This window comes from Haliotis rufescens, unplaced genomic scaffold, assembly GCF_023055435.1.
Source record: "Haliotis rufescens isolate VD_foot unplaced genomic scaffold, xgHalRufe1.0.p SCAF_9, whole genome shotgun sequence".
Taxonomy (NCBI): domain Eukaryota; kingdom Metazoa; phylum Mollusca; class Gastropoda; order Lepetellida; family Haliotidae; genus Haliotis; species Haliotis rufescens.
The window spans coordinates 14,540,493-14,556,142 of record NW_025964383.1 but is presented as its reverse complement, the minus strand read 5'-3'; the positions used below and the strand labels follow the sequence as shown (position 1 = coordinate 14,556,142).

At 40.5% G+C, this 15,650-nt stretch overlaps 1 protein-coding gene across 1 annotated transcript; it reads right to left on the bottom strand.

Moving 5' to 3' along the window:
- Positions 1 to 317: 317 nt before the first annotated feature.
- Positions 318 to 14,090, bottom strand: LOC124150240 (polypeptide N-acetylgalactosaminyltransferase 1-like). Its single transcript, XM_046522201.2, has 11 exons — positions 11,661 to 14,090; positions 10,353 to 10,497; positions 9,350 to 9,516; positions 8,783 to 8,947; positions 7,540 to 7,753; positions 6,439 to 6,556; positions 4,760 to 4,945; positions 3,315 to 3,443; positions 2,354 to 2,446; positions 1,177 to 1,302; positions 318 to 707 (listed from the first exon to the last, which is right to left on the bottom strand). Exons 1-11 carry the CDS (start codon positions 12,199 to 12,201, stop codon positions 567 to 569), a joined length of 2,025 nt encoding a protein of 674 aa, XP_046378157.2. The 5' UTR covers positions 12,202 to 14,090; the 3' UTR covers positions 318 to 566.
- Between the last annotated feature and the right edge of the window lie 1,560 nt (positions 14,091 to 15,650).

Here is a 15,650-nt window from a genome sequence, read left to right as displayed (position 1 = left end):
GATTCACTCACCAAATGAAAATGTCAACTTGACTGGCGTACATTTTCCATTTTACATCTCAATAATCTCAATAATGGCCACATTGAGTGAGACAAAATATGGCAGTAAATGCGACTATGCTTCCATATTCGACGTCAAAGACAAGTGATAAAACATGAACGTTTCGGCTAAAAACTATTGCAATTCGGGGTGTATCCTGTTCCTTCAAAAACGAACTTAAAACTACTTTTAAAAAATCTTTCATTAGTCAATATTAAATTTGCTATTATTTTTGTGTTTCAAAAGCAAAAAGCATGTTTCAACTGTCCAAATACCATATATCTAAGCGTCATCCGGCCCCACAGTGTCAAAGACATATTAAGATTGAAAAATTAGATAGAACCCTAAGTCCGAGTGATCGGAGGCCAATAATTCGTTGGCCTGACTTTTCATCCAATAGAAACAAGATCTGATAATGTCTGCACATATTTAATTTCTTAAACAAACGGCTTAACATACATAATAATACACAACAATCACACTTAAAAAAATCATCATGTAGTTACATATTTGCAATTGCCAACATTTTAGGTTTTATGAAGCTGAAATTTAGATTTCTCAAACATCCATCTTTGTTTCGTAGTCCCGTCGCACGTCTTCACAAAAAGGGTTGAATTGTCACCAGCTGTCAAACATTTGTCCGAGTTTCTCAAGTGAAGGCTTCTGTCCTGAAAATAAAGCACTAAAAATCAGGTCCTGAGTGTAATGTGCATATTTTCGCGATGCACAGTATGTACAGGCAACTGTCGTTATCAGAAGGTGACTTAGGTACCTGGAGATAAGAAAATACGAATCCATTTGAGAGTTAAGTTGGAGTTGAGTATCATTTCGAGATGACTTATGTCTTGACAAATTTCTTTAACATATACCGATAGTAATCAGTTGAATGATTGTCCATGTGTCTACTGATGCTTTTGTATTGAATGAGCGTTGTGGCGTCACAGGATAATTAAGTATTTTGCTGAAGAGAAACACTTCTTGGCACACTTTCAGAGGCACAAAGGTAGGAAAGGTCACTCGTGTGACCATACAGCCACTATTTACCGAATATTCTATTGTATATTGGCAAGGAATATATTGTTATACAAATCAGAGGCTGCCCATTCATATGATTGTTCGGCGAAAGTAGGCTCACACCTCTGTGTACGTCCAGTTGAGCAGATCATCCTTTAAGCAACGGTAATCACTGATCTTCCCTCCCCTGACACACAGTCGTCGGTTAATGTGACCCTCTACAACCCCAACCGGGTATAACTGCCAATACTGAAACAAAAATATGAATCAAATATCTATTCATGCAACAATTTCTTCATATATATAATATGTCAGCAGATAGCTAGAGTGATAAATTGCAACATATACCATGCACACAACGTTATTCGTTCATCAATCACTTGAATACAGGAAATGTTGAGATGTACCGGTGACATTTATGACATTGGACTTGAAGCAAGCCAACTGTTGCCATACTTTATTTGCCATACTTAATATGGCTGCATTGGATATTAAATTTAATTACCTCCCTTTTCATATCAAATAGTGGGCACCGCTGGCCCAGTCGTCCAAGGCACCGCAATTAGATGTGCAGAGTTGCGTCCCTTAGGCACGCCATAACTATGAAGGTAGGTGCGTATCCCGGCTAACCCCGATTATGTTTCTATAGGATTGTCAGCACCATAAACCATGCTCGTGGGTTTCACCAAAGTGGTAAACGTCTTTGACCTACATCATTGTGGGCTTTCCTTCCACCTTTAGCTGAAACGCCGTGATATAACTGGAATACTGTTAAAAGCGCCGTTACACCCAACTCACTCATATCAAATATGTATGCACTATGGGTACCTCGTCAGAATACAAATCGTCATACAATCCATGGGACTACACATTACAACTTAGGGAACTTTGTTCTTTTTTATTTTAAAATATAAGTTGACGTGGCCCACAAATCTAAGGCGCAACACCACGCTGTGCATAGTTGCGTTCCTTATGCATACCAGGAACCTATTACCATGGGTTTGAAATCCAGATTCGCAGTGATTATGTTTCAAGTTTCTCTGCACCATACGCCATGCCGATGTTCGTGGGTTTGACCAAAGTGGTAAACGTCTAACACTTTCAACACCTAGGGCTTTTTTGCCTCACTAGTCACGCATGCCATGATATGGCTGACATATAGTTGAAAGCAGTAAAACGAAACACACTCATCCACTTACAGACGTGTAAACGGGAAAGTGTAAGGCTGAATGTCGAGAAACAAGCCCGGAAAGGAGGGGAGCATATTCCGGATGTGTCAAGTAGAGGGTTTTATACGCACCTGCTCCCGTCCACCGCCGTGACAAGGACGTAGGCTTGTTCCGTCCCTCCTTGTCGCACTCACACACAGAGTTCGGTTTGAAACGCTTCGGATCTGTGGGAGAAGAGTTTACCTATCATGCATGGGTGCTACCTTTAAGAACACAATCATCAAAATGTTTTCGGGGCACGGTAACCTAGTGGTTAAAGCGTTTGCTTGTCACGCTGAAGACCCGGCACAATGCGTGAATCCCATTTCTGGTGTCCCCCTCCGCGATATTGATAAAAGCGGCGTAAAACTATACTCACTCAAGATGTTTTCCCTTTTATACGGCATATATTTACAATTTATTTTACATACGGAATCTCCACCATACTGCACAGTTTGACCGGGGACTACTGAGTGAACACATGTGCATTAAGGATATATTTTAAATCAAATGATTGCCATGTTTGTCTACATTTAAATCATATGCAGACTGTTTCTTAAACGTTATGTATTTGTTACATATATATGGTGGTGGTTAACATAGTTGGTACTGTAACTGATATAACTTTACTATGTTTGGTCATATCTGATTAATCCTATAGATGTTGTAGAAATACAATGAGCAGTATACTTAGTTGCAGCAGCTGTTGTGTTTTGCATGTTATCTTGAATGTACGACATTAACATGTTATTCATGCGTTAACGAAATTGTGAGGGCAGCATTCTAGTTGTTAATTTGTTTGCTCCTCATGACAAAAATCCGGGTTTTATTCCCCATATGGGTGAATTTCTGTCCTTATCCGCCGTGATATGGCTGGAATATTGCTAAAAACCGGTACTTTACTCTAGTAATGAAATTACAATACTACGTTACGTTAATCTATTCCATTTCGAAGCAGTGATACGTACATGGAGTTTACATATTGCATGTTAATCCAGAATTACAAAGAGTATTCTTTGCCACTTTTAGCAATACTAATAAGAATGTCCCAACCTCTCCTGCGTTCAAGACCTTGACGATAGGACACTCCGGGTATACATTTTCTATGTACCAGCGGAAGTCGTGACAATGAAGATTTTCGCGTAGTCTCTTCCGGTCGGTAACGTCACCATAGCTCCTACCCTGCAAAAGAGAAATGTTTACTCCTAGGTGATATACATGCGTATATATTTAATACAAAGGCATTTATGGAAAGATGTGATAGCTCGTGCAGGTCAACACAAACAAAGAACTATGCAGCTAATGTCCCCGCAAGAAGATGACAAGAGAGCATCACGTTACAACCGTGACAGTAGTGTTTAGTTACAAGGTGGGGGATGTACAATCTGGCCTGACATGTCCACCCTGGACACCCATTACCGACTTGTAACGTCTACCCACAGATGATGGTTTGTTTTTGTTTAACGCCGCACTCAGCAATATTCCAGCGATATGACGCCGGTCTGTAAATAATCGAGTCTAGACCAGACAATCCAGTGACAATCATCATGATCATCGATCCGCGCAATTAGGATACGATGCCATGCATCAACCAAGTCAGCGAGCCTGACCACCCGATCCCGTTAGTCGCCTCATACGACAAGCGTAGTCGCCATTTACGGCAAGCATGGGTTGCTGAAGACCTATTCTACCCCGGATCTTCACGGGTCACCCCCAGATGAAAGCAGATGATATTGATTGTTCTGCTGTCCTTCCTAATTAGATCAGGAGGACGGCGAACGTCTTTAGTCATGGTTGCGTCTGATGGACATGTCGATCAAGGATGATCGAGGACAGATCTGGCAAAGAGCTATATTGTTTCAACGTTGTTTCTTCAAAATATTTAGGTAATCGTGAAATTCTCGGAGAACATGGGTCTGACATTGTCTTTCATCCCCGACGGATTTAACTGTTTAACATGACGTTCAAAAACTTCATCCATGTTACGAACCCCAGTCTTACTGCCTAAAATGTGAACGACCTGACCTGACCTGACCTGACCTGAAGGGGCATTATGGTGGATACCTTCCCATGCTACCACACCTATACCGTAAATGTCAATTTCATCTCGCCACGATATGGCTGATATATTGCCGATGTGACCTTAAACTTTAACTCACTCACTCACTGGCCGTAAAATGCGACTATGCTTGTAGTAAGAAGCGACTAACGGGATCGGGTGGTCAGGCTCGCTCATTTGGCTGATGCAGGTCTTCGTATCCCAATTTCATGGATCGATGCTCATGATATCAATCACTGGATTGTCTGGTCCAGACTCGATTATTTACTGACCGCCGTCATGTAGCTTGAATATTGCTGAGTGCGGCGTTAAACAAGAAACAAACAAATACACATAGTGTACGTAAGTTCGAAGTATGACATTATCAGTGCACCAAGGAGGGCACTTATGAAGCCTCCTTCAGACGTAACATAAAACACAAGTAACATATCATATTTACCGGTGGCGCACGATTCCCTTCATAAAACAAGTACTTGTACTCGTCGAGCCAGACTTCCGCCACCCTCATGGCGTTGGTGAAAACAGGGCTTCCGCCTTGCTTCCACTTGATTGGATTCACCCAGCGGAACACGTGCCCCACGTGAGAACAGGGAAGTGTTTCCAAGGTTCCATTACACATCCATATCTGAAAATAATAACTAATGTTTTATTATATCATTGCAGGGTCACTCATGTGACTTATTGTTCCTGTTAACTGGCGCATGATGCAGCCGGAATCGTACCAAGGGCTCTGCTTGCAGCAGATATGTCTGCGTACGTTTATATTACAGTGAATGAAAAATTGTTTTGAAAACTGTATTTATTTTTGTAACTATGAAAAGGATTTTTTGAATTGGCAAAAAAACAAAAAACACAAAAGTTATCAAATATCAGTTGCCGACATCTAATACCAAAAATGAATTGAACATGTCTGCATGGATTTGCATTGATTTGTGTGGAAAGAATGAGGTACTGCAGAAATTTGGTGAAAGGATGGAAAAATTACCCCAAAACACAACCATACGCTTGCGTCATTTACATGAAATAAGGGGGCACGGGTGGCCCAGTCGTCTAAGGCGCCGCGATTCGCTGTGCAGAGTTGTGTCCCTTGGGCACGCCAGAAACCTATGATTGTGGGTTCGAATCCCGGTTCGCCCCGATTATGTTTCTAGGTTTATCAGCACCATACCCGTGCTCGTGGGTTTCACCGAAGTGGTAAACGTCTTGAGACCTGCATCACTTCGGGCTTTCCTCCAACATTAAGCTGACACGCGGCGATATAACTGGAATAATGTTAAAAGCGGCGTTAAACCCAACTCACTCACTCATTACATGAAATAACTACATCGGACACCTCAACAGCTACGGCAATACTAGGATTGCGTAGAGTATCAGTCCAGATAGTGAGGAAGCGTATTCGCGCCAGACGACCAGTTCGAGGTGTTATTTTGACGAACTTGCATCTTCGCCTGCGACGTCAATGGTCACAGAGTATGGCCACAACTGCGATGGAGACAAGTTTGGTTTAGTGTCACGAGTCACGTTTATTGCTTCTCCGTGAGGATGGTGGATGCAGGTCTCAAGGTCTCCGGATTTAAACGAACATTTATGGGACGCACTTGATCACCGACTGCGAGCACGTCAGCAACAACCACGGAACCTCCGACAGTTGGCACAAGCACTGCATGCGGGGTGGGTGAACATTTCCCAGTACACAAGTCGGGACTGCCGATTGCGTCCATGGGACGACGATGCAGGCCGATGTTGGACTCTAATGGTAGCCATTCAATCCATTGAACATTGCACAACAGATTGCCTTCATCTTGAAAATCTATTGATCCATGTGTACCATATGGAACCTAGATCACGGACAACGGTGTGTGCTAATTTTGAACAATCCCATATCATCTGTTGATTAAACATATGATATGTAAAATATACATAAAAAATCACTCTTGCGTTTCTTTTGTTTGCAGAGTTTATTGAACGTGTAATATACGGTAGATCTTTAACTAAATGTAAAAATACGGATATTTCGGTCCTCATATGTATCGGACCGACAACATCCACTCAGGTCTGTAATCTGTTATTTGTATTATCTTGCTGTCTAATATCAAACTATAGCTAACAACAGCGTACTTTGAAGGAAAGTTCCATGTTTTCTCCACCCCAGTACAAGAGACCCGGGTCATACGTTCCCAGAGTTGTGAACCACTGTTTGTCTATAGCAAACAACCCACCAGGCATTGTAGGGGATCTGCAAACCAACAGAAAATGTCATAACGTATTACATCACCTCCTTGACAAAATTATTTGCACAAAATGGCATGAAGTGAAGGAAATAATGTTCTTAGTGGAACCTGTTCAAATATTGATACCACCATTTGGCGCATGAAACTGAACAGTCAATGGACAAACAATCTTTATTTGCAATTTTGATCATTGCTGAGAAGATTATTTCGAAAACATGCAAATGAATTCAAGGTATTAGTATTCACATAGGCGCTAAGGAATACCCATGAGTTTTGGGTGTTCACAGGCTTCATTTCCAACAAATATTAAGATCCATTTTCTATTCTTTACAGAAGAAATAAATCTATGCCAGAATAAACAGAATACTATGGAGTACTCTTCTTTTGGAAGGCATGTGTATCTGCTGTTCCGCAACTATACATAGACGTATGCACATTAGTTACATGCAGTGTTTCACGAACACCTGGTGTCATCACTATTGATAGTGGGTCATAAACATATGCATGTGATATAGTCGGAATCGTACAATGGACTTTCCATGCAGTGTTTCACGAACACCTGGTGTCATCACTATTGATAGTGGGTCAAACAGCGTCATACGACTCTTGCTCAGAAGTTGTTTGACCAAGTTTACAACATTCAAGGCCCCAGTAAATCTTTCAAAAAGTTTTATGGGAGACATGTGGAGGACATTTTTAAATTCGACGCATTAGTGGCAAAAATGATGCCCGATGGATTTCCCTATTTTGACCACCATATGTCCCGGTGTTTTTTCAGGTGAACAATTGACTTGCCTTTGCATGTGTTTGTGACGGGTGCCACCGGTGGAACAGGATACACTCACCATTTCGCGAACACCTGGTATCATTATTATTTGACTCTGTTTTATGTTGAGACTTCTATTGGATTTGGAAAGGGTTTTGTCGCTTTATTTACAATGATTCAAATACAACTTGAACACTCTACACATTGTGACACAAAACTTACCTGATAGCATCCGTGGGTGTTTTCAACTGACTCATCCTTGCTTTGTCGACATACCCCCAGTTGAAGATGAATCGTTTCCATACAAACATTCCTAAACGTCTGGTGGTCTTGATGATAAAGGTATTAAAGGTTTCATAACCAATGTCGTCTATCATAGGGAAGGGCACATTCTTTGGATTCTGGAGAATACGATTAAGCAGTGGTTCTAGCCACCCTAAAAGAAATAAAATTATAATTGTTTGATTGGCATCCCAGAAGTTGGTGAGTAAGTAAGAAATCGTACAACGTTACTGATAACAACATGGAGTATTAATCATTGTGTACGGTATTTAGTATTCATGCTTTGTTTATGTGTATGTTAGCTGTATGACGGCACTCTGTAAGTGATCGAATCTGGACCAGTAAATCAATTGATAAACGTCAGGTTGGTTTGTTGGTTTGTTTGTTATTAAACGCCGCATTCAGCAAAATTCCAGCTATATGACGGCGGTCTGTAAATAATCTGGACCGACCAGTGATTGATATCATAGCATCAATCCACGCATTTGGGATCGATGACATGCATCAACCAAGTCAGCGAGCCTGACCACCCGATCCCGTTAGTCGCCTCTTACGACAAGCATAGTCGCCTCTTACGGCAAGCATGGGTTGCTGAAGACCTATTGTACCCCAACAATAAATCACAACAGTCATTTTTGTATGCAGCACATATCCGAAAATGTGTATGGTGCTTAATTAATGCTTATGTGCATATAAATACTATTTTTTATGAAGATGTACTTTGTAACTGCAGGTGTACCTGCCCTGATGTGTAAAAAAATAAACAAATGGCAATAAATGGAACTGTCTGTACATAAAGAATATCATGAGATCTTATGCATCTTGTAAGAATAAATCATGTCCGTCATTTGAGAAGATGCAGGGTTCATGTCTTCTGATAATTTGCTCACGTTCACTTCGTTACAAATCGTTACCCGAGGGGAGTTTCGGGTTAGAATTCATCCCCAGTGTCTTAAGAGGCGACCTTATGGATCGATCGGGTTGTCAGGCTCGGTGACTTGCTTGCAGGCGTGATCGCTGCTCACATAGTCAGGATATCGTCTGATCCAGACTATTATTGACAGGCCACCGTGGATGAGTGCGGGGTCAAACACCCAACACACACATCACTATGTTCTTGATAGAGTTGAAAGAAGGTTTTTTTAAATGACATTGAATGTTGTTTTGAAAGGAAAAGATATACCTGGAAAACACTCGATATGCGAGTCGAGGAACACAAGCACTGGACCAGCTGCTATTTCATATCCAGTCAGTCTCGCTCTGATTAGACCCTGGTGCTTCTTGTGTCTCACAATCTTCACCTTCCTAAGTTCTGACATGTACTTTATCAGTGGCGCCATGAGATGGTCTGAATGAAATAGCAGAATCAGGAGAAAAACGTCGTTGACAGTAACTCCATTAAGTAAGGGTCTATTCAAATTTTAAGTATTGAGAAAATGGAATGGCAACAATTTGATGCTTTTGGGCAAATACGTCGCCTTCACAACTGATTGATGCTGTAACAGATGAAAGGTGAAAGTGTATGTTGGACATTCACTATGGAACACATCGATACAAGATCTTCGATGATTCCTTTACAAGCAACTTAAATTTAAAACTGTATTATGACACACAACTCATTATGAGATCGATGGTCACATAAGGGACACAGAAATGTTCTCCTGGCATACCATATACATTTAACTACAAGTATAACCACTACCAAACAATCTCGTGAGGCTACTCCCATTTTGTTTTCTGGTACATGTACCTTGAGTAGAGGCGTCATCAACGAGAATTATCTCCCTTATCAGGTGTTCAGGGGAGCGGTCAAGGACGCTGTGGACGGATCTGAGGAGAGTTGACCAAGCCTCGTTATGGAAGCAGATGATGATGCTGGCCTTGGGCAGATTGTCTGGATACACACGTGACTTGCATCTATGATACATAATCAATAGTGTGCTTTAATATTAATGAATACATATTATTCCGAAGGTTCCGAAATAATGTTATGACAATTACGATACATCCTGGTCTATCTCTCAGAAGACTGCAACCTTAAAAAAATTGATAATGTTGAATTTAATGTCACTGAAGTTGGGTCACCAAGTCCGTCAGTGGGCGTAGTCAAGTTGTTTTAAGTTTATGTAAGTATAAACGCAAAAACCTATTGTAGACAGCTAATCAAATGCCATTGCATCACTTACATTAGCTTGATCGTATAAAATGTTTGGAACAAGTTGTTTGTGTGTTTACTTGTGTGTTTGTTTGTTGTTTAACACCGCATGCAGCAGCATTCCAGTTATATGACGGCGGTTTGTAAATAATCGAGTGTGGACCAGACAATCCAGTGATTGATTGAGCATCGATTGACCCAATTGGAATACGAAATACGCATCAACCAAGTGAGCGAGCTTGAACATTCAATCCCATTGTTCGACTCGTAGTGACCGACCATTTGTTAGTCTTAGGTGGGGGAGGGGCTAGGACTTTGTACCGAGATAACTTATTTTTTCAGCTACAAAACCCGATATTTTTTTTTCAAACTACGAGCCTTTTTTTTTTAAAAACACCTTGCAACAATGTCAACATTCCCCAGCTCAGAATATCAATGGTCGGTTCCTTACGCCGGCACAGCATAGTCGCCTCTTACAGCAAGCCTTACCTCACGGGTAAGTACAAGTTGTGAATTTTAGAACAAGTTTGAAACGTGACGTAATTCATTAAGTTGGAGTAGGTTGTCAAGTGTTGTCAGGCCTCACATACATACATACTCTTCCAGCCTACTGTCTGGCAGACGCCGATGTACGGAGATCCGGTCGCTCACCAGTTGGTTAAAGCCATTTCTCTTCTTCCCCTCTTTATATTCCCCCTCCTCCTCTTTTGTGTGCTTGTAATTGTAAACAGCTCCCCATTCTCCTAGGAAGGCAGGCACAATTAGGAACCGAATATTAAGTCATGCATAAACAAAAAAATGCAGCTTTAATGAAACCCACCTTACCAAAAAAAACGCTTACTTGACGTTGTCTTCAGTTTTTTGTTGTTGTTTTAATAGACGTATTTTATCAATTGTATTTTCTTCGTCGTTTCCATAAATGATTGATTTATATGTATATAATATTTCATTTGTATGGGCCACACAGAGATAAATATTTCATGTGGAAATGCTGACACATATATCGATATCTAAGCATATAATACCATTAGTAATACATCAATAGCCCAGCTCTTAACTCTAAATAAATATGTAGCATTGATAAGCAGGGTTACGTCGGCCTTGTTTTAATGGGAATATTAGCCATGTTGAAAGATGACAATCTCTATTTTAGGGCAATATGACATTGATGAGTGATCACTCAAATGTAGTAAACTATTATCAGTCACGTTAATTTTTCAAGCCAATCATACATTATTCATCAGTGCGAGGTGGGTAGGGAGCTGTTTTCAGTTTAGCTCAACAGTTAGGTCTTCGATCGGCTCACAGATACGCCACGTCTGACATAGCCCCAACACATACAAGCTACCTGCACAGTGAGGTGAAACCAACCACATGTGGAACTATGCAGTTATACATAAAATAGACTGTCAGCTGAAATATATAAAGGATGTAAAACGTCTTAGATAAATAATATATGCCTGAAGAGTACATGTTGGCGGCGTTCGTTACACGAAGTGTGTGGACTGTAATATTGATTAACTGGGTGTAGCAAATCGAAATTATCCTTCTTAGCAACACACAGCTCACTTAGTGTTGTGTATGCTGCGTCGTTATCGCCTTTCAGCAACACCGGGTGTAATGGCTGAGGCATCCATACAATTTTCACCACTATTTTGTCTTTTAATGTGTTTGTGTGGCATCAGCTGAAGATCGAGATTGTTGTTGATGTTTTATACATATATTTTATTATTTGCAGGTTTTTCATATATTTTGTAAAAATATGTTTGAAAAGCAAGAAATATCATTATAATTAATCGCAAGTACGCTGTTTACGCACGTATGTAAGGAACATGTGTATCGTGCATCAATAACAGGACAGCGTCTGACTTACAACGAACAGATCAGCTTACGTCCTCTGTCTTACCTGGACCATTCTCCGGACTGTGCTCCACAAACGGTGGATAGGTTACATTACTGTCCTCCCCTCCATATTCCTCCACGTAATACTCCACACTCTGTGTGTCGTGGATCTGTTGTCCACGTTGCTCTTCTGTCTTGTCCGGGTGCACCTGTTTCTGTCTGTTTCGCACCTCCTTTTGCTGCCTGGTTCCAAGGATCGGTAAGTCTCCCTTCCTGTTGTGCTCTGTTGTTGTGTCATTCACATACCTCCTCATTGCAACAGCGTGCATGCTGCTTTTCTTCTCAACAATATTTACCACTGCATCTAATTTATCATGTGAATTTAGTGATGTTTTCAAATAGTCTTGAATGACACGCTGTTCAACTCTGATGTCATTCTCACCTTTGAAGTAGTGTATTCCAGATGAATGTCCTGTGATTTGACCACCTGTGTCACTTAAATATTGGTTGTCGACAATTTGTACCAATGATCTGGTGGTGTATAAAAAAAGCAACCACATACAGAACACAATAGTCTTGATCATCCGAAATGTCAGCCGCCTCATGCTATTCTGTGGTGTTGGTCAGCTGTGATGTACACGATGGTCAGATGTTTATGTCACAGAAAATATAACCAGACCTATTGGCTTCCTCATCCAAACAATGGAGCACGCCCTGCTGTTCACACGAGGTCAGGGTCGTCTTTGGTATAGGTTCCAGCATCAATAGATAAGAGTACTCGTTGAAATATTCCACCTCCTCCAAGAGTCTATACTTCTTTTTTACGATTCCGTCTCTATACACATCATTCCAGGTTAAATTGTAAACACTCTAACCAGTTAGCTTGCTACGAATATGATACAGCTACCTTGTCGACACGGATATTCTTCGCATGGTATATTGCTGTAGGGACCATTTCAAACATCCTGAATATATTTTATGTAATTGACATGAGAATGTTCCTTTTTTTCAAACCAGACAAAAACAAATTGTTTAGACCCCTTTGAAGTAATGCATTGTGTTGTCAGCTCAAATCAATAATCTGTCACATATCATGGAATAAAGGCCGGCCGTTTTGATCATGAGATGTCACCTGTAGGGGAATTTCATCTTGGTAGCAGATGTCAGATCAAACTTTGAGGGTTCGATATCAGGAACGAAATGGATAGCAAGTGGCCTACTGTAAATAAGAGCAGTTAGAGGCATGCTCTAGGCGTTGGCAATTTATGCAAAATTGAATTGAATTCCAGTACTGAGTTATATCACGGCGTGTGGGAGGAAATCCGAGGTGACACAGATCTTAGACGTTTTCCACTTGGTGAAACCCATGTGGTATGGTGAATAACACAACACTGACTGATCAGATTGCTATAGAGTCAAAGAGTCAAAGACGTTTATTGTATCAAAGGCCATCGGCCCATATACAAGTTCAGATAAATACAGTGGGTGAGAATTTACAGATTGGGAGATACAACAAAAATTATAAAACTATAACATGCATTTAACAATCGGTGATAATCATGAGGACTTTCTAGGGTAAGGTAATTAAAATTCTGAATTTCCGCTCAACATGTTATTTCGTAGTTCCATCCCATGTTTTACAAATAAAGACAGTTTAAACATTACATTGGCATCATTCGATGACAAAATAAAAACAAACCTTATTCTACTCGTCTTAGATAAGAAATATTCTGGTATATATTTAATACGTAATTCTGCATAATAAGGACATTCAAAGGTAAAATGTATTTCGTCTTCTATAGCAGAGTTACAGAATGGACAAATTCTTTGTATTCTTTCAAGTGATATATTCCGTCCATAATTAATCATAAGTTTTGACAAGCCAAGTCTGTATTTAACATATACATTTCTTAGGTGACTATTTGTTAAAACTGATAGATATTTTTCTGGCTCTAATAAAGTCTTAAATGTTCTGTACATAATCATGACTGATCAGATTGCTATATGTTCCCGATATATTTAATTGCTAAGTCGTTGCTATATATCGTTGCTATTGTTATAATAACGTATCGATTTGCCAACAAGGATAATCAAATATCGTGGCCAATTTAGATGACTTAGGAGCTTAACACTGCACTGCGAATTGCGGTTTCTGGGATGTCTTGGGTATCGATACAACAACTGCTGGTTTATGTCTTAGCCTGTACACGTGTTAGGAATAAAAGGGTGAGTGTGCATGGTTTTACGCCGGTTCTAACAATATTCCAACAATATCACGGCGGGCGATACCAGAAATGGGCTTCACACGTTGTACCCATGTGTGGAATCGAACCTGGGCCTTTGGCGTGTTCAGCGAATACTTTAACCACTACGCTACCCAACCTTCTTATTAAAACGTCCGGGGGGCACGGGTGGCCCAGTCGTCTAAGGCGCCGCGATTCGCTGTGCAGAGTTGCGTCCCTTGGTCACGCCAGAAACCTATGATTGTAGGTTCGAATCTCGGTTCGCCCCGATTATGTTTCTAGGTTTGTCAGCACCATACCCGTGCTCGTGGGTTTCACCGAAGTGGTAAACGTCTGAGAACTGCATCACTTCGGGTGACAAAGCTGACACGCCGCGATATAACTGGAATACTGTTAAAAGCGGCGTTAAACCCCAACTCACTCACTCACTATTAAAACGTCCAGAGTGGTACGCGTCTTTAGAGGTGCAGTACGTGACATCAGTTAAATTTTCTTCAAATTAAACTGTATAAGTGTCTGAACAAGAAGCGTTAGCGCCCGTATCCACGAGTGACGTGTCAAGAATTGGTTACAAATTGAAAGCCGCATCGGCAGTATTTGATAGCCATGCCGTGACCAGAAAAGGGTAATACATTAATAATAGTATTATAAAATCAGTCAACGAGAGACAGTACAATAACTAGCAATATATCACATTTATATTTTTTTTTAAACTCGTTTGAGAACATTTAAAAGAGTAAACTATTACTCAACAACACAAGTTGAAAACGGACCAAACTGTTTTACATATACACTGCGATTATAATAAAAGTAGGAATAAAATACTTTGAATGATATGATCTTACCCTTCGCAGACAATGATTTGGCAGTACTTTACCCCCTTTGAGGATAAAGCCGCTCAGAATCTCAGTTACTTATTCATTCTTACATTGTACAAATGTGATTATTTTACACAAAGTATCACTCAAAAGTATTAATCAATTCAATTTCCTTTAAAAAACAAAAATAAATGAATGCTGGTATTTTTAACAAGAAGATCCCTTAAAGATGATAATTTGAGATGTGAATCCCTTGTGATGGAGAAGATCTGAAATGGAGATGGTGGGTAGGCTGTAGTTGGTTCAGGCTGCTTTTGCAGATCCACCATAAATGACAAACTCAACACCAAAGGTATCATTTGACCTTCGTCCTTTCTTGTGACCATGGCTGTGTCGACATGATTTGGATTTTTTAGAATTGAAATGTTGGGAGACACAACTGGAAACATTTATGTTGATGCTCGATCTGTTCTGTGCTCTTGACGACATGGAACTGAATAGTTGAATTTCCTTTCCCAAACTGAAACCGTTCCTGGTGTCACGTGGCACGCCTTAGAACATAGACCATCAACTTGCTCTGTAATCTGCTGAGGCACATACCAGAAAACATGTCTTGCTCAGTAGAACAGGAGGCATCTTCTCGAGGCAAGGGCGATAACAATCTTGATAAGTCCATGTTCCACTCTTGTTGAACTAGGCTGGACTAATCAAAATCGTGAAACGAACTAGTCATTGAACCGGTTCGTAAACAACATGGATTTCAACTTTCTGATTTCGGTCGACCGCAGGATTTGCAAAGCATGTGTACCATCAAGTGGGCGTCGACAGATATTTTCCAAATCTTTTCATGTTTTAATCAATGTTCTCATGTCATTTGATGAATTTCGCGGGATAAGATCCGTTTTATTACAAGATAGATCGTGCTTATCGACAGGGTGCCACCAATTTGTTTGAAGCCCAGTTCGACAAGGCTGGAAACTGGACTTTTATGTA

Bases quoted from the DNA above. Each gene is read 5' to 3' on its own strand.
- LOC124150240 (XM_046522201.2), bottom strand. From the start codon at position 12,201: ATGAGGCGGCTGACATTTCGGATGATCAAGACTATTGTGTTCTGTATG. The intron at 4,946-6,438 runs GTACGCTGTTGT...TATTATTTTCAG, and splicing joins ACATGGAACTTTCCTTCAAA to ATATGGATGTGTAATGGAAC. The intron at 1,303-2,353 runs GTGCGTATAAAA...TTTTTGTTTCAG, and splicing joins ACGGCGGTGGACGGGAGCAG to TATTGGCAGTTATACCCGGT.